Here is a 23,258-nt window from a genome sequence, read left to right on the forward strand (position 1 = left end):
ATTACGCTGAGGAGAAATAAAAAAAAAATTCTGGGCCATGTAGAAAACTTGTGTAAAGGCCCAACCCAAGCGTGGAATATTAAACTATCTTCGTAGCCAGAATAATACGTTTCAACAATACTTTATACAACCCTCATAAAAATTCTGGCAAACTGACACTTCATAATATATGTGTGTATGTATACAATATATATGTTAAAGAATATGCCGGTATAATGTTGACAATGTTCATATACTCATTTCACGCCCAGAAATATTAAACTGCCATCGACGAACAAACGGACAAGAAAAAAATCTGAGCATTTGGAAGCTAGTTTGAAACTCTTGAAATTAAACGATGTTTCTCCTCCTCTCAAATATATCGTAAGGCCATGGTTAATTCTGTTGCCAACAACACCTTATCTCCTCCCAAAAGTACACATATATCATATCTCCTCATTAAAACCGCCAAATGATAATAACAACAGCAATAAACCATAATATACCGACTTTATAATTAAAAATGGCCTCTTCTTCTTCTTCCACTTCAATATCTCCCATACAAACATACTACACTGTGACACCGCCGACAAGAAAGCTGATATCGAAGAGGAACAGCAACATAATTATAAGCTTCCCAGTAAACCCTAGAAATATAGCCGTTAGATGCTCTTGGACCGTGGCTGTGGCGGCGGAGGAGGAAGAGATGGGTCGGATAAGGAGGCTTCAGAACGGGTCGGACGTGAGAGGAGTGGCGGTGGAAGGAGAGAAGGGTCGGGCCGTGGACTTGACTCCGGCGGCGGTGGAGGCCATCGCGGAGAGCTTTGGAGAGTGGGTCGCCGGAGGAACGAAGGCGAGGGTGTCGCTTGGGAAGGACCCGAGGGTGTCGGGGCCCACGTTGAGCGCGGCGGTGTTTGCGGGGCTGGGCCGGGCCGGCTGCGAGGGCTTTGAAATGGGGCTCGCTACCACTCCGGCTTGCTTCATGAGCACTCTTCTACCTCCTTTTCACTTTGATGCCTCCATAATGGTACGTACCTTAAGCGAGAATTAATAATTAGGCCTTTTTTTTATGCAAATAGTTTATAGGATTTTGGTCTCTTAACTATTTTTTAGATCATTTTGGTCATTAATAAACTATTGGATTTGAAACATTTTGTTCTTTTTTCGTTTTTTTAATTCAACACCTAAACAATTTAAAACATGTTTTTGAACTAAAATATCGTGTTAATTATATATATAAGCAACTAAATAGATTTCATTTTGACCCTTGAAACATTAAATAAAGATGAAACATTTTTAGTGCATTTTTTTTAATATTTTAATGATGGTTTTTAAAATTATAAATAACTTATTTTAGCTTGTAAATATGTTATAAGTTTAGATATATTTTATACATAAATATAAAAGTAGAAGTTGTTTTTTTCAGAAATGATCTAAATGTTACAAAATTAATAGGTAATTGGATCAAAATGCTCTAAATAAAAATACCATAATCACAAAAGATAGGAAGTATTTGCTCCAAAAAAAAAAAAAATTATCACAAAGAAAATACTATAATCTTTAACATTTCGATAATTCCAATGATTTAAATATCTCAATAGTGGTTTATTGATCACAATTAAAGGATCCCTTAACACATATAGCAATACAATTTGTATAAGCCTTATCACATTCCCATGTCGTAATAGTAACCAGCCACAATTCTACTACATTTTAACATAAAAAATAATAAAAAATGGGCCTTATTTTATGACATTTATTTTCCAAATATTTTGAGGCCTTAAGCAATTGCTTAAGTTGCTTACAAGCTAGACCGGGCCTGCGTATGGAGGTCTTTAAGTATCTTGCAGCTGTGGAATATTACGACATCATTCAAGAGAAAATATAACAAAGAAAAAGAAGGGAATTTTTTTTTTTTTTTTTTTTGAGAGGGAGATAAGTTTCTTTGAACATGGATGCGATATATATCCGTAACATATATAGCAAGCTCCTCCAACTTTCATCCACAAGAAGCGACCCGATCTTTAGGAGCTTTACTGTCTAAGAGCGTGCGTCAACTTTAGTTACTCTAGAATTTGCCAAAAAAATATTACATTTTGCAAAGAAAAAATATCTCAAAATAGATACATAAACTAGCTTGCGGAAAAATCTGTAAACGATTTGCGCTATTTTTTTTTTTTTTTTTTTGGTAGTACTTTTACATATATATTTATATATAGCTGACACTATTTATATATTACGAAAAATATTTAAGACATACCTTAATGCTTATAGCACAATTATAGTATTACATAAGTTGCTACAAAATATTTACTATATTGTGTTCAAAATATACTTTAAACATCTATATCAAAACGTTTAGAAAATCCAACGACTTGTTTGAAAAATATAAAACTCTCGAGCATCTCTATTCTCGGGACGAACTCCTCTTGTCTTTACACTTTGCCTTTGCCATTACTCACAACATCATAGATATTAGACCTTCTCGTATGCATTATTGGATACCATGTCCTAAAAATCCTAATTGACTCAACCAAAACTCGCACTTAAAATTTTGCGTACAACTTCTGTTCATGTAGTCTCTTCAAAATCAACGCCGAATGTTCAGTGTCATCATCCTTGTTCCGATAGTATATGAGTAATCATTGATAAGGATGACAGCGAACTTGTGTAAGTAATCTGTGAAGACTCGATTCATCATATCCTCTATATCTCTTTCTAGAGGTAAACGAGTTAGGACGTCTTATGGAAAGACATACATTAGATTCTCTGACCATGCTCACATCTTGGACTTTGTTTTTCTTCATTAATCGTAATCACGATTTTGGCAAGGTGACCCGAACCTCCATAAGCTAAAAATCTTTAAGCTTGTAGAGATGATATCCTAGGGAAAACCTAAGCATCAACACGCGACTATTTTTTAGTTCTTAGTTTTTTTTTCTTCTTCTTTTGTTTACTTTTTGTTATTCTTTTTACCTCTCACGCGCACATAGTACTAGTATAGTTATATTTGTCGGTAATTTTAGATTTTCTTACTTGACGAAATTTGACACAAGAATCCAAACATCCTCTCTCCATATACTACTTCGTTTGCCTTTTAAAGAGAATGAAATCGTAATTTTAGTTATACATTTGTCTAGATATTATTTATTGAATTTTCTTTAACTCAATCCTTCCTCAATCCAAACAAACACAATGATAATACATACAAGTGCACATTTGGAATACCTAAATTAATTTTGGTATCAATCTAAAAAATATTACTTATATTTTTAATAAAAACTTTATTAAAAATTACAATACAAATACAAAACTTATTTATTTATTTATTATTGTTGTTAACAATAGTATGTTTTGATGATAACTAGTGATTTTTAACTTACACTTTAAAATTTTTATTCGGTTGCAACATGTAAATTTTCGGTGAAAATATCAACCTTTTTAGAGGGGTTATACACATAACTATAAATAATTAAAATGAACAAAAAAAAAAAAAAAAAAAAAAGTTAAGAACTACTAGATAAATTCAAGTGTCGCCGTGTCAAAAGCCCCAAATATATATAGGCAAATAGAATATAGTTGAGATTAATTATCATTGTTTATGTGTACAGATGACAGCGTCCCATTTGCCGTACACTCGTAATGGTCTGAAATTTTTCACGAAGAAAGGAGGTCTGAGTTCACCAGAAGTGGAAGAGATTTGCGATAAAGCAGCTCGAAAATATGCGAACAGATCAACAAAAGTGTCAAATTTGCTTAACTTTCTCCCCAAGAAAGTGGATTTTATGAGTGCTTATGCGAAGCACCTCAGAGAGATGATCAAGGAAAGAGTCAACCATCCAACGCACTACGACACTCCACTTAACGGCTTTCAGGTGAGGTGATTGGGCATGCAAACAACGGGGAAATTACTTAGATATCCTTTATTTTTTTGCTCATTCAAAGAATATGGATTAAACTTTTAAATCGGTAAATGTGGAATACGTTTTGAAAAGTCAATAAGCGATAATTTCTTCATAAAATAAAGACCAGGGCAAACATTCAACAAGACTCATCCTATACGCAATGAAACCACTTTTTATTTTGATTATCATAATAGTTTTATTTCTTTTTATTATATTTTCAACTCAAATTTAAAAATTAAATTATTGGCATGTAAAGCCTTTTTTAAACTTTATTTTCCGTGTAGTATAATTCTGTCCCGAATTCGAATATATATATATATATATATATATATATATGTATATATATTTATCATTTCTTATAAATCAATTGCAAGATAAATCATACATCGTAATAAATTTTCTTTCTAAAATTGTATTTTATTGATAATTAGAAGATATCATATTAAACTGTTTGACTTTGTCAAAACTGGGTCACTGGGTCACATACAATACAATTGACATTATTTGGTTACAAAAATGAAAAGTTGTAAAATTTGTTTAGGGACAAAAAATAAAAAAGTTCAAAAAAAAATTTATGTTTTAATTTAGCCCCAATAAAAGTATTTTTACGATTTCGTCGGCACAGATAATAGTAAACGCTGGGAATGGATCAGGGGGTTTTTTCACGTGGGATGTCCTAGACAAGCTCGGCGCGGACACCTTTGGGTCTCTCCACCTCAACCCCGACGGCATGTTTCCGAACCACATTCCAAACCCCGAAGACAAAGTGGCAATGTCAATGACCCGAGCGGCGGTGCTAGAGAGCTCGGCCGATCTAGGCATAGTCTTCGACACGGACGTGGACCGAAGCGGGGTTGTGGACAAAGAGGGAAATCCGATCAACGGAGACAAGCTCATCGCGCTCATGTCAGCCATCGTGCTCAGAGAGCACCCGGGGACGACTATCGTGACCGACGCTCGAACGAGCACGGGTTTCACGAGCTTCATCACCGACAGAGGCGGTCACCACTGCATGTACCGCGTCGGGTATCGCAACGTCATCGACAAGGGCGTTCATTTGAATGACGACGGCGTTGAGACCCATCTCATGATGGAAACTTCAGGGCACGGCGCTCTAAGGGAAAATCATTTTCTCGATGACGGTACTTTCATTGAGATTTTAGTCATTCTTCGTACAACTTATTTAGTATCATGCTAGTCATTTTCAAACTTAATTTTTTTATAAAAGGTGTTTTAGCTATATAGCTAATTTAAAGTTATGAATTGAAAAAATAGTCACGATTTATGTAAAATTAGTGAAATAGTTAAAATGTGCAATAATCAAGTTTCAAATTTTTTTTTAAAGTAATAAATTGCTTATAATAATTGTAAAAAATTTTAATTTTGGTGTAAAAAAAATTTTGGCAACAAAACTTTAGCTATTTTTCTAAAATTTGAAACTTTAACTATTTTGCTAATTAATTAGTTTCAAGTGACTATTTAGATACTTTGAAAGTTGGACTACTCAACTAATAATCATATATTCAAAATGGGTGACGTGTATATTTAGGAGCTTACATGGTGGTAAAGATCATAATTGAGATGGTACGGATGAAACTGGAGGGATCAGATGAAGGCATTGGGAGTCTGATAAAAGACCTTGAAGAGCCGTTGGAAGCAGTAGAGCTGAGAATGAACATAACCTCAGAGCTTAAACATGCAAAGGCAAAAGGCACTGAGGCTGTTGAAACATTCCGAGAGTACATTCAGGTACTTTTGTGCTATTTGTTTTGCCTTATCAAAAGAGTTCCTGCAATAATTTGCCGCATGGAATAAGTCAATCATCCACTTTTGCTATATTATTGAACAAAAAAAGTGATATTGTTTTATTGATCAATATATTAAATTTTTTGGGAACTAATGTGCAAAAGGAAACTTGGTGATAGTTTTTGGGAATTGTTTTGGGCCGTTTGGTTATGTTTTATATTCCCATTTTCTGTTTTCTTATTCTAAATGCTAGAAAACAGTTTTAGAAAAACTGTTTGATTATGAATTTAGAAAACAGATTTAGAATCATATTTCTGTTTTCTTTGAAATTTGTTTAGAAAACAGAAAACAATGAAAAATTGTTTTCTATTTTATCTCTATACAATTGAATGGAAAACATAACCAAACAACATTTAAAATATTCTAAAACGTAATTCTAAATCTGTTTTTTAAATTTAAAAATTAGAATCAGAAAACAGAATTTAAAAACAGAAAACGAGTTTAGAAAACTAAACCAAACGGCCCCGAACATTAATATATCTCAGATGACTTTTACCAAAATAAATATATAATTTTTTTTATCCTTTTTACATAGAAATTTATAAGCAACTAAGCACTATCAAATTTATTATTTACTAAATAGTCAACATTATGATAATTATAGCTAATTAGCCACTAATTCTATTAATTGTAATTAAATTGATAATTTTGAACAAATAACTCAATTAATAGGCAGGAATTATTTGGACAAAATTATCAATTTAATTGTAATTAATAAAATCAGTGGCTAATTAACTATAATTAACTAAACGTTGACTATTATGCAAATTTAAAGTTTCTACATGACTATATAACTATAGAGCCCTTTTACATATATATTGCCAAATTTTCATAAAATTATGCTTTTACGATAATTTTTCATTAAATTCGGTATTTTATGATAAATTTGGTAGTAGATATGTCAATATATATATATATATATATATATATATATATATATATATATATATATATATATATATATTGTTTACTTTAGATAGAAATATCCAAAGTAGTAAGATCCACGTCCATTTCTCTACTTTTAGTCCATTTCCTCTTTATTATTGATATTTAGGTCCATTCTCTACTTAAGTAGTCTAAAATGTGTTTTATTTTCCATGTGACAACCATAGTTATATGAATTAAAATAGTTTTCTAGAACTTTTTACGACCGAAGTTTTTTATTTTTTATTAACATGATTCAAATTATTATTTTTTTTTAATTTTTTTTTGGGGTTACAATATGATTTGATACATGGAAACATAATAATAAATAATATTACAAATTGCGCAAACCCGGTTATAGGAAGGGAAACTTGAAGGGTGGGAATTAGACATTTGCGGAGATTGTTGGGTGAGCGAAGGCTGCCTAGTGGACTTAACCGAAACTCCGGCTGCATTGGACGCTCACATGTACAGGTAAAGCCAATGCTTAAAATGTTGATTGCCAAGAACTAGTTAATAAGTCCATTTTACAAAAATTGTTGACGGCTGATGAGAATGCTGATTGAAATTTTAAAACAAATTTGAATATCGATTCGCAAGTTTAGCTGGTAAAATATCATTATTTAAAAAAAAAAAAGATATCGGACAACTTTTCAATGAAATATTGGAATTTTCACAAAATTTTGCCGAAATTACAGAAATTATTGACGTAAAATTATATCTTAATAAAAACCCTTATTTTTGTTGGCCGGAAGATGGCGGCAAACAGTGTTGTCATTAATTTACATCGGCTTTTGTTTGGTTTTCAACCAATTGGGTAAAGCATAAAAAAAAATCCAAGTCCGTCTAAAAAAAAATAGCATAGACACCAAAAAAAAAAAAAAAAAAAAAAAAAAAAAAAAAAAAAACTACAAAATTTAAAATACTTTGAAATGATGTGTATACCACAAATAATATTTTCTGGGCTAGAGTATCAGATAAGGCAAAAGATCAATATGGATGGGTTCATATACGTCTAAAAAAATATATATATAAAAAAATTAAAAAAAAAAAAAAAAAAAAAAAAAAAAACACACACACACACACACACTAGAAAATTTAAAATACTTTGAAATGATGTGTATACCACAAATAATATTTTCAGGGCTAGAGTATCAGATAAGGCAAAAGGTCAATATGGATGGGTTCATATTCGGCAAAGTATTCACAACCCAAACATTGCAATAAATATGCAGTCTTGTGTGCCCGGAGGTTGTCATACAATGGCAAGGCTTCTCAAAGATGAGTATGTCTCTCACCACAGAGTCTCGATTTTTTTTTTAATCTCTGATTGTGGTCACAATTTTATTTATTTATTTATTTTGCAGATTTTTATTAGCAAGTGGATTGAACAGAATACTTGACATTAGTGAGATTGAAAAGTTTTGCGAAAGTAAATAGACTTCGATAAATTGGTGCTGGAGAGTCCTCGGTCAATAGATAGGAACGTTTGTTGGAAAGATCACCACAAAATTTTTTTTTTTTTTTAATTTGATGCTGGTATTATTCATACTACATATGTGTAATGTACAGGTTCTTCCATATTCAACTACGAATTGTTTTCGGAAAAAAGAAAAAAGAAAAAAAACTGCACTGTATTTGTGACAGTCAAACTGATTTTCTAGTTCGCCGGTCCCAGATTACAAGATCTCATTTTAGTTAAATGTGGAACCCAAAATGTGCTATCAGTATATGTATTGCCTTATTTTTATCTCGATATACTAGGACAATATATTACATGACCCGATCTTTTGGAAAAACAATTTTTATTTTTATTTTTTATTTTTATTGAAAATCGTCCTTGTTGGGGTGAGACTTTTCTCATCAAACCGTCACAAACGTAAAGGAAATTCGATTTGAAATATCGTGAGTATCCCTCGTGTTTAATCGAAATGCGAGATTTATCCCCCCTATTTCTATAAATATTAGACATATCCCTTCAGTTTAATATAAATGACATATACCTCCCCTAAAAAATGTTATATTACAAATATCAAATTTTTCGTTTATTTTTTACAAAAAAATAATTTGAACTCCCAAAAATACCCTTAATAGAATAAATATTTATTTACTATTTTATTTTAAAAAAATCAAAATCTCTCTTTATAAAAAAAAATCCTTAAGTTTTTATAAAGAAATTTTTTAATTTAATATTTTGTATATAGAATAGAAAATAAAAAATTATTTCATTAAGGTTATTTTGGGAAGTTCAAATTATTTTTTTGTAAAAAATAAACGAAAAAGGGTGATATTTGAAATATAACAATTTTTTAGAGAGTGTCTGAGTTGAAATTCACTGATAATATTAAGAAAAATTGCTCCGAATACGTGATGATTCAGATAAGACCAACGTGTGCTATTTACTATTTATTGATTGATTAATTTCATTTTCATCGGGATAAAACTCTCCAGACATAAGTAACATTGCATCATTTCATTTTCATCGGGATAAAACTCTCTAGACATAAGTAACATTGCATCAAATTGGGATAACCATTTTTTTGTGTCTTTCTTTTATACGCATAGTTTATTTTTCTTCATTTAGTATTATGTGTGCATCTTGTCACTGTTCAAACATTATGGATCAAACTAAACAGAAGTTCAGGTAGGAAATGAAAATCGCTCTTCTCATATAGCTGAATTTTTTTTTTTTTTTTAAAGGAAAATAAGAAAAATGTAAGCTAGAAATTAGATTTTATTTTCATTAGAGAACCTTGTAGAAAATGAAAAGAGACCCAAATTGATACACGTGTGTCTCTATTCTCACTAACTATTTTTGCCCTACAACTATGTTTTGACCTTCAAACACGATATATAATTCCAAAAAAAAAAAAAAAAAAACCAACAAGCTCGATAAATAATTTTGACTCTCTTATATTTTTCCTTATAGTTTATAGGAGACGTGCATGAATGGGAGAAGGGCCTTGCCTTGGCCCCTCCTAACTTTTTATTATATTGTGTTTTTGTCCTTCTATTTTATGTTTGTCCATTATAATTTAATAATTAGTATTTAATGTTTTATTTAATTATTTTTTGTAACCATTAATTCTTTAATATTTTTAAAAATAAACATTTATTGTTCTTATTTATTCAAAATTTGTAGAAGCTTATTTTGAATTAAATTATTTTTTTGACTCTTTACAAATTCTTTTTTAAGTTTTACCCAATTTATTTTTTTTAGTTCAGACAGTTTGCCCCCTCTTAAATTTGAATGTTCGCTTAGTGGTAATTTATCCTTATGAAAGGTCGATTCAAATATTTTATTCGCATGTACTAAATGTATGTACAAATTTAAAAAATGTCTCACACATATTTCACCGTAAGTTGAAAACATCAATATTGATATAATGTTTAGAATGATTTTATATGAATGTTTTTGTTACATGTTTTTTTGTGTTGCTAATTAAACAGCAAATACTTATTTATTTATTTATTATATAGCTTTTCTAAGTTGATGACTTAATTTTCGCTGTAACGTCACCAAAGTCCCTACGTGGAAAGTTTTTATGGATCCTTCGTGACATTTTCCTTAATAAATAAGTACCGCGGTTGAGTTGACTTGGACTGATTGTGATTTTCAATTGGAAGTTTAAAGGGAATTGTGCATTTGACGTTAGGGTTGCCAACGGGTACGGGTAAGCTAGGGTACAGTGACGGAACCAGGTGGGGGTCAGGGTAGGCCAATGCCCTTCCTTAATTTTTGAAAATTATTTTTTTTACCCCAAATTTTTATATTTTTTTATAATTTTACCCATAAATTTTACTAATAATTATGTTTTTTACCCAAATTTGTAATTTTTTTTCAATAATGCCCCTCCTAAAAAATATTTCTCAAATTTGTCCCCCCCCGATAGAAATCCTGGCTCTGTCACTGGCCGGGTACACCCATTTCGTTACCCGTACCCGTTATAATTTTTTACCCGTTACCCGGACCCGTTTACCCGGATTTTGAGACGGGACGGGTAACGGGGATACCCGTCGGGTAAACGGGTTAAAAATGTTGGACCCGCTACCCGTTTACCCGGTTTAAAAAAAGGATAGCGGGTCGGGTAGACCCGCTTACCCGTTTATAAAATAAAAGTTCATCAACAATATAAAGTTTAAAAATAATAAAATTTAGGTGAAAAATATTAAAGTGCTACTATAATATAAAAGACATTAAAATTCAAAATAAATAAATAAATAATTCAAAAGAAGTCTTCATTGCAAATTGGATCATCATCATTGTAAATTTGGTTATCTTCATTGCAACGCTATCACACTTGAATAAGTTGTTTCCTAAAAAAAATAAAATTGGTTGTACCATATATGAAAGAACCAACTTTTAATTATTCTTGTATAAAAACAATGTTTAAAATATATCATGTAATTAGGTAAACATATGATTTATTATGCTTCGAGATAGCACAATTATAGCATTACATAAGTTGTTACAAAATATTTACTACATCTACATCAAAACGTTTAGAAAATCCAGCGACTTGTTTGAAAAAGATAAAACTCTCGAGCATCTCTACTCTTGGGACGAACTCCTCTTGTCTTTACACTTAGCCTTTGCCATTATTCACAACATCCATGTCCTAAAAATCCTAATTGACTCGGCCAAAACTCGCACTTAAAATTTTGCGTACAACTTCTGTTCATGTAGTCTCTTCAAAATCAACGCCGAATGTTCAGTGTCATCATCCTTGTTCCGATAGTATATTAGTAATCATTGATAAGGATGACAACGAACTTGTGTAAGTAATCTGTGAAGACTCGATTCATCATATCCTCTATATCTCTTTCTAGAGGTAAACGAGTTAGGACGTCTTATGGAAAGACATACATTAGATTCTCTGACCATGCTCACATCTTGGACTTTGTTTTTCTTCATTAATCGTAATCACGATTTTGGCAAGGTGACCCGAACCTCCATAAGCTAAAAATCTTTAAGCTTGTAGAGATGATATTCTAGGGAAAACCTAAGCATCAACACGCGACTATTTTTTAGTTCTTAGTTTTTTTTTTTCTTCTTCTTTTGTTTACTTTTTGTTATTCTTTTTACCTCTCACGCGCACATAGTACTAGTATAGTTATATTTGTCGGTAATTTTAGATTTTCTTACTTGACGAAATTTGACACAAGAATCCAAACATCCTCTCTCCATATACTACTTCGTTTGCCTTTTAAAGAGAATGAAATCGTAATTTTAGTTATACATTTGTCTAGATATTATTTATTGAATTTTCTTTAACTCAATCCTTCCTCAATCCAAACAAACACAATGATAATACATACAAGTGCACATTTGGAATACCTAAATTAATTTTGGTATCAATCTAAAAAATATTACTTATATTTTTAATAAAAACTTTATTAAAAATTACAATACAAATACAAAGCTTATTTATTTATTTATTATTGTTGTTAACAATAGTATGTTTTGATGATAATAAGTGATTTTTAACTTAAACTTAAAAATTTTATTCGGTTGCAACATGTAAATTTTTGGTGAAAATATCAACCTTTTTAGAGGGGTTATACACATAACTATAAATAATTAAAATGAACACAAAAAAAAAAAAAAAAAAAAGTTAAGAACTACTAGATAAATTCAAGTGTCGCCATGTCAAAAGCCCCAAATATATATATAGGCAAATAGAATATAGTTGAGATTAATTATCATTGTTTATGTGTACAGATGACAGCGTCCCATTTGCCGTACACTCGTAATGGTCTGAAATTTTTCACGAAGAAAGGAGGTCTGAGTTCACCAGAAGTGGAAGAGATTTGCGATAAAGCAGCTCGAAAATATGCGAACAGATCAACAAAAGTGTCAAATTTGCTTAACTTTCTCCCCAAGAAAGTGGATTTTATGAGTGCTTATGCGAAGCACCTCAGAGAGATGATCAAGGAAAGAGTCAACCATCCAACGCACTACGACACTCCACTTAACGGCTTTCAGGTGAGGTGATTGGGCATGCAAACAACTAAGTATTATAAGGGGAAATTACTTAGATACCCTTTATTTTTTTGCTCATTCAAAGAATATGGATTAAACTTTTAAATCGGTAAATGTGGAATACGTTTTGAAAAGTCAATAAGCGATAATTTCTTCATAAAATAAAGACCAGGGCAAACATTCAACAAGACTCATCCTATACGCAATGAAACCACTTTTTATTTTGATTATCATAATAGTTTTATTTCTTTTTATTATATTTTCAACTCAAATTTAAAAATTAAATTATTGGCATGTAAAGCCTTTTTTAAACTTTATTTTCCGTGTAGTATAATTCTGTCCCGAATTCGAATATATATATATATATATATATATATATATGTATATATATTTATCATTTCTTATAAATCAATTGCAAGATAAATCATACATCGTAATAAATTTTCTTTCTAAAATTGTATTTTATTGATAATTAGAAGATATCATATTAAACTGTTTGACTTTGTCAAAACTGGGTCACTGGGTCACATACAATACAATTGACATTATTTGGTTACAAAAATGAAAAGTTGTAAAATTTGTTTAGGGACAAAAAATAAAAAAGTTCAAAAAAAAATTTATGTTTTAATTTAGCCCCAATAAAAGTATTTTTACGATTTCGTCGGCACAGATAATAGTAAACGCTGGGAATGGATCAGGGGGTTTTTTCACATGGGATGTCCTAGACAAGCTCGGCGCGGACACTTTTGGGTCTCTCCACCTCAACCCCGACGGCATGTTTCCGAACCACATTCCAAACCCCGAAGACAAAGTGGCAATGTCAATGACCCGAGCGGCGGTGCTAGAGAACTCGGCCGATCTAGGCATAGTCTTCGACACGGACGTGGACCGAAGCGGGGTTGTGGACAAAGAGGGAAATCCGATCAACGGAGACAAGCTCATCGCGCTCATGTCGGCCATCGTGCTCAGAGAGCACCCGGGGACGACTATCGTGACCGACGCTCGAACGAGCACGGGTCTCACGAGCTTCATCACCGACAGAGGCGGTCACCACTGCATGTACCGCGTCGGGTATCGCAACGTCATCGACAAGGGCGTTCATTTGAATGACGACGGCGTTGAGACCCATCTCATGATGGAAACTTCAGGGCACGGCGCTCTAAGGGAAAATCATTTTCTCGACGACGGTACTTCATTGAGATTTTAGTCATTCTTCATACAACTTATTTAGTATCGTGTTAGTCATTTTCAAACTACATTTTTCATAAAGGGTGTTTTAGCTATGTAGCTAGTTTAAAATAATGAATTGAAAAAATAGTCACGATTTATGTAAAATTAGTGAAATAGTTAAAATGTGCAATAATCAAGTTTAAAAAAACAATTGACCTTAACATTAACTTTTTTGAAAGTAATAAATTGCTTATAATAATCGTCAAAAATTTTAATTTTTGTGTCAAAAAAATTTTGACAATGAAATTTTAGCTACTGTGCTGAAAATTTGAAATTTTGACTATTATGCTAATTAATTAGTTTCAAATGACTATTATGTATAATTTTTTTCATAAATACTATCCATCATAAGATGCCTGATTTAGATACTTTGAAAGCTGGACTACTCAACTAACCCTAGTTATATATTCAAAATGGGTGACGTGTATATATATAGGAGCTTACATGGTGGTAAAGATCATAATTGAGATGGTACGGATGAAACTGGAGGGATCAGATGAAGGCATTGGGAGTCTGATAAAAGACCTTGAAGAGCCGTTGGAAGCCGTAGAGCTGAGGATGAACATAACCTCAGAGCTTAAACATGCAAAGGCAAAAGGCACTGAGGCTGTTGAAACATTCCGAGAGTACATTCAGGTACTTAATTTGTGCTATTTTGTTTTGCCGTATCAAAAGAGTTCCTGCAATAATTTCCCGCGTGGAATAAGTCAATCATCCACTTTGCTATATTATTGAACAAAAAAAGTGATATTGTTTTATTGATCAATATATTAATTTTTTTGGGAACTAATGTGCAAAAGGAAACTTGGTGATAATTTTTGGGGAATTGAACATGAATGTATCTCAGATGACTTTTACCAAAGTAAAATATATAATTTTTTATTTTTTATTTTTACATAAAAATCTATAAGCAATTAAGCAACATCAAATTTATTATTCGCTAAATAGTCAACGTTCTTATAATTATAGTTTATTAACCACTAATTCTATTAATCGTAATTAAATTGACAATTTTGTCCAAATAACTCAATTAATAAGCAAGAACTATTTGGACAAAATTGTCAATTTAATTGTAATTAATAAAATCAATGATCAATAAACTATAATTAACTAAACGTTGGTTATTGTGCAAAATTAAAATTTATGTATGATTATATAACTATAGAGCCCTTTACATATATATTGCCAAATTTTCATAAAATTCTGCTTTTTTACGATAATTTTTCATTAAATTCGGTATTTTATGATAAATTTAGTAGTAGATATGTCAAATTATATATATATATATATATATATATATATATATATATATATATATGTTTTGTTTACTTTAGATAGAAATATCCAAAATAGTAAGATCCATGTCCATTTCTCTACTTTTAGTCCATTTCTTCTTTATTATTTATTTATTATTGATATATAGGTCCATTCTCTAAATAATGATCAATTCACATCGAGGAGTCTAAAATGCGTTTTTTTTTTCTTAGGGGAATGTGTTTTTTTAAGTAGTCTAAAACGTGTTTTATTTTCCATGTTTTATTTATGAAGTCGAAACTACCCAGGACAACCATAGTTATATGAATAAAAATAGTTTTCTAGAACTTTTTACGACCGAAGTTTTTTTATTTTTATTAACATGATTCAATATTTTTTTTTTGGGTAACAATATGATTTGATACATGGAAACATAATAATAAATAATATTACAAATTGCACAAACCCGGTTATAGGAAGGGAAACTTGAAGGGTGGGAATTGGACATTTGCGGAGATTGTTGGGTGAGCGAAGGTTGCCTAGTGGACTTAACCGAAACTCCGGCCGCATTGGACGCTCACATGTACAGGTAAAGCCAGTGCTTAAAATGTTGATTGCCAAGAACTAGTTAATAAGTCCATTTTACAAAAATTGTTGACGGCTGATGAGAATGCTGACTGAAATTTTAAAACAATTTTGAATATCGATTCGCAAGTTTAGCCGGTATAATATCATTATTTAAAAAAAAAAATAGATATCGGACAACTTTTCAATGAAATATTGGAATTTTCACAAAATTTTGCCAAAATTACAGAAATTATTGACGTAAAATTATATCTTAATAAAAACCCTTATTTTTGTTGGCCGGAAGATGGCGGCAAACAGTGTTGTCATTAATTTACATCGGCTTTTGTTTGGTTTTCAACCAATTGGGTAAAGCATAAAAAAAATCCATGTCCGTCTAAAAAAATAGCATAGACACAAAAAAAAAAAAAAAAAAAAAAAAAAAAAAAAAAAAACTACAAAATTTAAAATACTTTGAAATGATGTGTATACCACAAATAATATTTTCTGGGCTAGAGTATCAGATAAGGCAAAAGATCAATATGGATGGGTTCATATACGTCTAAAAAAAATATTTAAAAAAAAAAAAAAAAAAAAAAAAAAAACCACACACACACTAGAAAATTTAAAATACTTTGAAATGATGTGTATACCACAAATAATATTTTCAGGGCTAGAGTATCAGATAAGGCAAAAGGTCAATATGGATGGGTTCATATTCGGCAAAGTATTCACAACCCAAACATTGCAATAAATATGCAGTCTTGTGTGCCCGGAGGTTGTCATACAATGGCAAGGCTTCTCAAAGATGAGTATGTCTCTCACCACAGAGTCTCGATTTTTTTTTTAATCTCTGATTGTGGCCACAATTTTATTTATTTATTTATTTTGCAGATTTTTATTAGCAAGTGGATTGAACAGAATACTTGACATTAGTGAGATTGAAAAGTTTTGCGAAAGTAAATAGACTTCGATAAATTGGTGCTGGAGAGTCCTCGGTCAATAGATAGGAACGTTTGTTGGAAAGATCACCACAAAAAAAGATTTTTTTTTTTTTTTTTTAATTTGATGCTGGTATTATTCATACTACATATTTGTAATGTACAGGTTCTTCCATATTCAACTACGAATTGTTTTAGGAAAAAAGGAAAAAGAAAAAAAACTGCACTGTATTTGTGACAGTCAAACTGATTTTCTAGTTCGCCGGTCCCAGATTACAAGATCTCATTTTAGTTAAATGTGGAACCCAAAATGTGCTATCAGTATATGTATTGCCTTATTTTTATCTCGATATACTAGGACAATATATTACATGACCCGATCTTTTGGAAAAACAATTTTTATTTTTATTTTTTATTTTTATTGAAAATCGTCCTTGTTGGCGTGAGACTTTTCTCATCAAACCGTCACAAACGTAAAGGAAATTCGATTTGAAATATCGTGAGTATCCCTCGTGTTTAATTGAAATGCGAGATTTATCCCCTCTATTTTTAGAAATATCAGATATATCCCTTCAGTTTAATATAAATGACATATACCTCCCCTAAAAAATGTTATATTACAAATATCACATTTTTCGTTTATTTTTTACAAAAAAATAATTTGAACTCCCAAAAATACCCTCAATAGAATAAATATTTATTTACTATTTTATTTTAAAAAAATCAAAATCTCTCTTTATAAAAAAATCCTTAAGTTTTTATAAAGAAATTTTTTAATTTAATATTTTGTATATAGAATAGAAAATAAAAAATTATTTCATTAAGGTTATTTTGGGAAGTTCAAATTATTTTTTTGTAAAAAATAAACGAAAAAAGGTGATATTTGAAATATAACAATTTTTTAGAGAGTGTCTGAGTTGAAATTCATTGATAATATTAAGAAAAATTGCTCCGAATACGTGATGATTCAGATAAGACCAACGTGTGCTATTTACTATTTATTGATTGATTAATTTCACTTTCATCGGGATAAAACTCTCCAGACATAAGTAACATTGCATCATTTCATTTTCATCGGGATAAAACTCTCCAGACATAAATAACATTGCATCAAATTGGGATAACCATTTTTTTGTGTCTTTCTTTTATACGCATCGTTTATTTTTCTTCATTTAGTATTATGTGTGCATCCTGTCACTGTTCAAACATTATGGATCAAACTAAACAGAAGTTCAGGTAGGAAATGAAAATCGCTCTTCTCGTATAGCTGAATTGAATTTTTTTTTTAAGGAAAATAAGAAAAATGTAAGCTAGAAATTAGATTTTATTTTCATTAGAGAACCTTGTAGAAAATGAAAAGAGACCCAAATTGATACACGTGTGTCTCTATTCTCACTAACTATTTTGCCCTACAACTATGTTTTGACCTTCAAACACGATATATAATTCCAAAAAAAAAAAAAAAAAAAAAAAAAACCAACAAGCTCGATAAATAATTTTGACTCTCTTATATTTTTCCTTATAGTTTATAGGAGACGTGCATGAATGGGAGAAGGGCCTTGCCTTGGCCCCTCCCAACTTTTTATTATATTGTGTTTTTGTCCTTCTATTTATGTTTGTCCATTATAATTTAATAATTAGTATTTAATGTTTTAGTTAATTATTTTTTGTAACCATTAATTCTTTAATATTTTTAAAAGTAAACATTTATTGTTCTTATTTATTCAAAATTTGTAGAAGCTTATTTTGAATTAAATTATTTTTTTGACTCTTTACAAATTCTTTTTTAAGTTTTACCCAATTTATTTTTTTTAGTTCAGACAGTTTGCCCCCTCTTAAATTTGAATGTTCGCTTAGTGGTAATTTATCCTTATGAAAGGTCGATTCAAATATTTTAGAGAAATTGCTCAAACTACAACCATTTCAATACTTTTTTCCAAAAATCCACCAAACTATAACTTTGGCCAAAAATACAACTTCCTCAAAAGTGAAAAACCAAATATACCATCAACCTTATTTTTTCTTTCAATTTCACACCAACCTCATTTAATATCATTCCAAAATAAAATTTCTATTTTTTATTCAAAATTATTTATATCTCTCTCTCTCTCCCTAACCGTGTAAACCATTTACCATTTACTCTATCTCTCTCTCATTCGAACTCACCCAGAATCGCCTCTCTCTCTCTCCCTGAATCGCCTCTCTCTCTCTCTCATTCGAACTCACCCAGACCTCGCGACTCTCTCCCTGAATCGCCTCTCTCTCTCTCCCTGATTCGCGACCAGCCTCACTCACCCAAAATCGCGACCGAACCCGAATCCTTCACGACCAGTCTCACTCTCTCTCTCTCTCTCTCATTCAACTTTGAGCTCACCCTCCGAAACGCTCAAGGAAACACGACCAAAGCTTATAGATCCGGACTCAAGGTTAGTTTTGTTTTGTTTTTTGTTTTATCAAACTTTTCTTTGGTTTTTGGGTATGTTTATTCTGGGTATGTTTGAGATTGAAAAAAAAGACTCTTTTTGTTCTGGGCAATTTTTATTGTTTTCTCTTGTTTTTAGGCGAAGTTCATGAGTTGTTGACATCAGATGTCAACAATTGACGCAACTGTTGACATCTGATGTCAACAACTCATGAACTTCGCTGATAGTAATGTCATCGAAGTTCATCAGTTGTTGACATTAGATGTCAACCGTTGACGTAAATTGTTGACATTAGCGAGATTTAGAGATCAACTGTTGACATCAACTGTTGACATCTGAAGTCAACAGTTACTAACTTACCTTTGTTTATTGTATGCAGTGATGACGGAAATTTATTTATTATTCAAGCATAGTGGTACTTGGGTTGAACCTGGTCGGTATCATGAGAAAGGATCTTTCGGAATTATGGTGCCGTCTGAAGTGAGCTTCGCTAGTTTGATGCAAATAATTTACGCGTATTTGCGCAAATCACCATCTACCCATACAATTGGCGTTTCATATGCGATGGCTGGTGCAATGATACCTGTTGAGATAACCAACGACGACTCGCTGAAAGGTTATTTATACTTGAGAAGAAGGAGGGAAGATGACACGGAGAAATTACAATTGATATTGGACATAAAAGAAAAACCATCGGGGCTCGATTCTCCAAGAGTTGGATCCACTCGCAACAGCCGTGATAGTGGTTGTGACGGAAATCCCCTTATGCCATCAATACCCGAGGAGGGGTGTGATTCGGTTCCAACTCATGAATCGGCAATTCGTTCTACATTAGGATTGGATGACATTAGGTTGTCAGACAATGAGACACAACAACAACGACGAGGCTTCCCACCACGAAACCCAACTCCTCCTCCACCACGACGAAACTCCCCTCCTCAACCACCACGAAACTCTATGTCTCCACCACGACGAAACTCCCCTCCTCAACCACCACAAAACTCCCCCCCTCCACCACCACGAAACTCTATGTCTCCACCACGACGAAACTCCCCTCCTCAACCACCACGAAACTCCCCCCCTCCACCACCACGAAACTCCCCCCCCCCACCGCGAAGAACAAGTCATCCACCGTCCCCTCCACATAGTGTGCCAAGTTCGTCTACTACGAGAGAGGACACCTTTATTTTGGATGGTGATTCCCCTGTATTTATTGAGCGTTATGCATTGTACTCGAATAAAAAGACTTTAAAGAAACACTTGATGTTGTTCGCCATAAGCAACAACTTCTCGTATATGACAAAGAGCTCGGACAAAAACACCTTGCACGTTGTTTGTCCGGGAGAGCATTGTAAATGGGCTGTTCGAGCTGTGAGAAAGGAAAACACACCCATATTTCAAATTAGAAGGTAAACTCTTTGTTGAATTATGAATTTGAATTAGAGTTATCAACTGTTGACATCAATTGTTGACGTCAATTGTTGACATCTGTGAGATATTTCCTCTCAGTCAACAGAAGGCAAATAAGTCACAGATGTCAACAATTGACGTCAACTGTTGACATCAATTGTTGACGTCGGTGAATTATTTTCCTTCTTTTGAATGAGAGCGAATATCTCACAGACGTCAACAATTGATGTCAAGAATTAATGTCAACAGGTGATAACTCTAAAATCAACAGTTGACATTTTGGTTTTGAAACTAATTGTGTAATTTTCATATTTTAGATTTGACAATGAGCACGCTTGTCCCCTAAACTTAAGACAAGGACGTCACCCTCAAGCAACAGCTTCGTTAATAGGAGAGATGGTTAAGCATAAGTGTATTGATCCAACCGTTGGAATGAGCAAACCAAAAGAGATAAGGAATTACATGCAAATGGATTACGGAGTGTCTATGTCTTACAAAAAGGCTTGGCGGTCCAGAGAAGAGGCTCTAAAGTCCCTCTACGGCAATTCGACAGACTCGTACAAGTTCTTGCCTAAGCTAAGGTACATGATCGAGACTAAGAATCCGGGTTCTTTTTTTGACCTTGTCACTGGTGATGGCGGTGTATTTGTAAGTTTTTTCATGTCACTCGGGCCATGGAGAACGGGGTGGAAGTACGTAAGGCCTGTTATTATTGTCGATGGTACGCATTTGAAGAATTATTACAAAGGGACGTTATATACGGCATGTGGGATGGACGGAAACAAGCAGATTTTTCCACTAGCCTACAGTATTGGTCCTTCAGAATCTAACGAGGCTTGGATTTCCTTCTTTGAAAAATTAAAGGACGCAATTGGGGAACGGGAGCAACAAGTATTTGTATCCGATAGACATGCTGGTATAATCAATGGCCTCAAGACGGTATTTCCAAATTGTGATCATGGTTTTTGCATGTTCCATCTACACGGTAATTTGAAGACTACTTTCAAGGGGATCACGAAGGAGGTGAAGTGGAAATTTTACGGTGCCGCAAAAGCATACACTCAGCGGGAATTTGAAAGTTTTATGGTCATGTTGGACGCTGAAAATCCTGAAATACGTCGCTACTTAGCCAATGATGTCGGGTACCAAAGATGGGCAAGGTGTATGTTCAGGGGAAAGAGGTATGGTATCATGACGAACAACAATGCGGAGTCATTAAATGCATTAAATGTAAAGGTGAGACAATTTCTAGTTTCAAAATTGATGGATTGGCTGAGAGAGCGAAGTATGAGATGGTTTTATGAGCGTCGGGAAGCTGCGGAAAATACACAAACCATTTTGACAAAAGAATACCAAGCCAGAGCAGAAAAATACACTTCATATGATGTTCGAATGTTGGTAAGTGTTTGAGAATTAACTAAAGATGTCAACTGTTGACATCTGTGATTTATGAGCTCTCTGTTTGTTGACATTGATGTCAACAGTTGACGTCAATTGTTGACATTGATGTCAACAGTTGACGTCAATTGTTGACATTGATGTCAACAGTAGACGTCAATTGTTGACATTGATGTCAACAGTTGACGTCCATTGTTGACACCGATGTCAACAGTTGACGTCAATTGTTGACATCTGTGATGTATGAGCTCTCTGTTTGTTGACATTGATGTCAACAATTGACGTCAATTGTTGATGTTGATGTCAACAGTAGACGTCAATTGTTGACATAGATGTCAACAGTTGACGTCCATTGTTGACACTGATGTCAACAGTTGACGTCAACTGTTGACATCTGTGATTTATGAGCTCTCTATTTGTTGACATTGATGTCAACAGTTGACGTCAATTGTTGACATTGATGTCAACAGTTAACGTCCATTGTTGACACTGATGTCAACAGTTGACGTCAATTGTTGACATCTGTGATGTATGAGCTCTGTTTGTTGACATTGATGTCAACAATTGACGTCAATTGTTGATGTTGATGACAACAGTTGACGTCAATTGTTGACATCAATGTCAACAATGTAAGAATTCTCAGTAATTAAATATTAAATATGATTTTTTGTGCCAGGTGAGGCCATCTTCAGTCGAGGAGTTTGAGGTAGTTGACAGAGAGGGCATTGTATATGCCGTTAACTTAGAAGAACATACATGCTCATGCCGGCGATGGCAAGCTCATGAATTTATTTGTCCACATGGAATTGCGGCTTGTCGTGAACGTAATCTTCCGGTTGAGAACTTCATTTCCAAGTTCTATTCAGCCGAGTATTTGAGGGCAACCTACGCAGATGTACACCATCCTCATGGCGACATTTCGAGTTGGGTTATCCCCCCCGAGGTGGAGAATATCGTAGTTCTTCCGCCTGAACACGCAGCGCGTGCCGCCGGTAGGCCGAAAAAGAGAAGAATACCCTCTCAAGGAGAGGAAGTTAGGAGGCGCAAGTGTGCGCGATGTGGGGTACTCGGCCACAACCGTCAAACATGCAGTAGTGCTACTCCATTGTCTACGGATTAGTTATAGCTTTATGTATTGTATTAATTATACTTTCTTCAGACTACTTTTGTTAGAGAGAATGTCTTTGTTTAAGAATCTCGTTGTTTAATTATACTTTGTTTAGACTACTTTTGTATTGTTGACATTGACGTCAATTGTTGACGTAAATTGTTGAAATTGATGTCAACTGTTGACGTTAATTGTTGACATTGACGTCAATTGTTGACATCAATTGTTGACATCAATGTCAACAGTTGACGTCAACAATTGACATCAATGTCAACAAACAGAAAGGTAATAAATCGCAGATGTCAACAGTTGACGTAAATTGTTGACACCAAT

General features: G+C 32.8%; 2 protein-coding genes across 3 annotated transcripts; both read left to right on the forward strand.

The window, feature by feature from the left end:
* Positions 1-302: 302 nt before the first annotated feature.
* Positions 303-16,984, forward strand: LOC149401978 (phosphoglucomutase, putative / glucose phosphomutase). Of its 2 annotated transcripts, XM_089609609.1 has the most exons (8): positions 303-1,006; positions 3,591-3,854; positions 12,337-12,600; positions 13,268-13,784; positions 14,264-14,463; positions 15,558-15,670; positions 16,317-16,457; positions 16,540-16,984. In XM_089609609.1, exons 1-8 carry the CDS (start codon positions 503-505, stop codon positions 16,610-16,612), a joined length of 2,076 nt encoding a protein of 691 aa, XP_089465735.1. In that variant the 5' UTR covers positions 303-502; the 3' UTR covers positions 16,613-16,984. The 2 variants fall into 2 exon arrangements, with proteins under 2 accessions (XP_089465735.1, XP_089465736.1); XM_089609610.1 differs by lacking the exons at positions 12,337-12,600; positions 13,268-13,784; positions 14,264-14,463; ... (1 more) ...; positions 16,317-16,457; positions 16,540-16,984 and adding exons at positions 4,510-5,026; positions 5,434-5,633; positions 6,976-7,088; positions 7,759-7,899; positions 7,982-8,428.
* Positions 16,985-19,474: 2,490 nt separating this feature from the next.
* Positions 19,475-22,937, forward strand: LOC149401979 (uncharacterized). The gene is made up of 4 exons (XM_089609389.1): positions 19,475-19,825; positions 20,255-20,418; positions 20,737-21,655; positions 22,494-22,937. The coding sequence occupies exons 1-4, from the start codon at positions 19,475-19,477 to the stop codon at positions 22,935-22,937; spliced, it is 1,878 nt and encodes a 625-aa protein (XP_089465515.1).
* The last annotated feature ends 321 nt before the right edge of the window (positions 22,938-23,258 follow it).

The sequence above is a fragment of the Urtica dioica genome, chromosome 3 (assembly GCF_054948205.1).
Source record: "Urtica dioica subsp. dioica isolate 48M chromosome 3, U.dioica_male_clone48M_v1_H2, whole genome shotgun sequence".
Lineage (NCBI taxonomy): Eukaryota > Viridiplantae > Streptophyta > Magnoliopsida > Rosales > Urticaceae > Urtica > Urtica dioica.

What these genes read in the sequence shown, in the direction of transcription:
- LOC149401978 (XM_089609609.1), top strand. Translation starts at nt 503, where the DNA reads ATGGCCTCTTCTTCTTCTTCCACTTCAATATCTCCCATACAAACATAC. An exon ending in CTCCACTTAACGGCTTTCAG is followed by an intron (nt 3,855 to 12,336) that starts GTGAGGTGATTG and finishes TTATGTGTACAG; the next exon opens with ATGACAGCGTCCCATTTGCC. An exon ending in GCAAGGCTTCTCAAAGATGA is followed by an intron (nt 16,458 to 16,539) that starts GTATGTCTCTCA and finishes TTTATTTTGCAG; the next exon opens with ATTTTTATTAGCAAGTGGAT.
- LOC149401979 (XM_089609389.1), top strand. Translation starts at nt 19,475, where the DNA reads ATGGTGCCGTCTGAAGTGAGCTTCGCTAGTTTGATGCAAATAATTTAC. An exon ending in CGGTTCCAACTCATGAATCG is followed by an intron (nt 19,826 to 20,254) that starts GCAATTCGTTCT and finishes TCGAATAAAAAG; the next exon opens with ACTTTAAAGAAACACTTGAT. An exon ending in TAAATGCATTAAATGTAAAG is followed by an intron (nt 21,656 to 22,493) that starts GTGAGACAATTT and finishes TTTTTGTGCCAG; the next exon opens with GTGAGGCCATCTTCAGTCGA.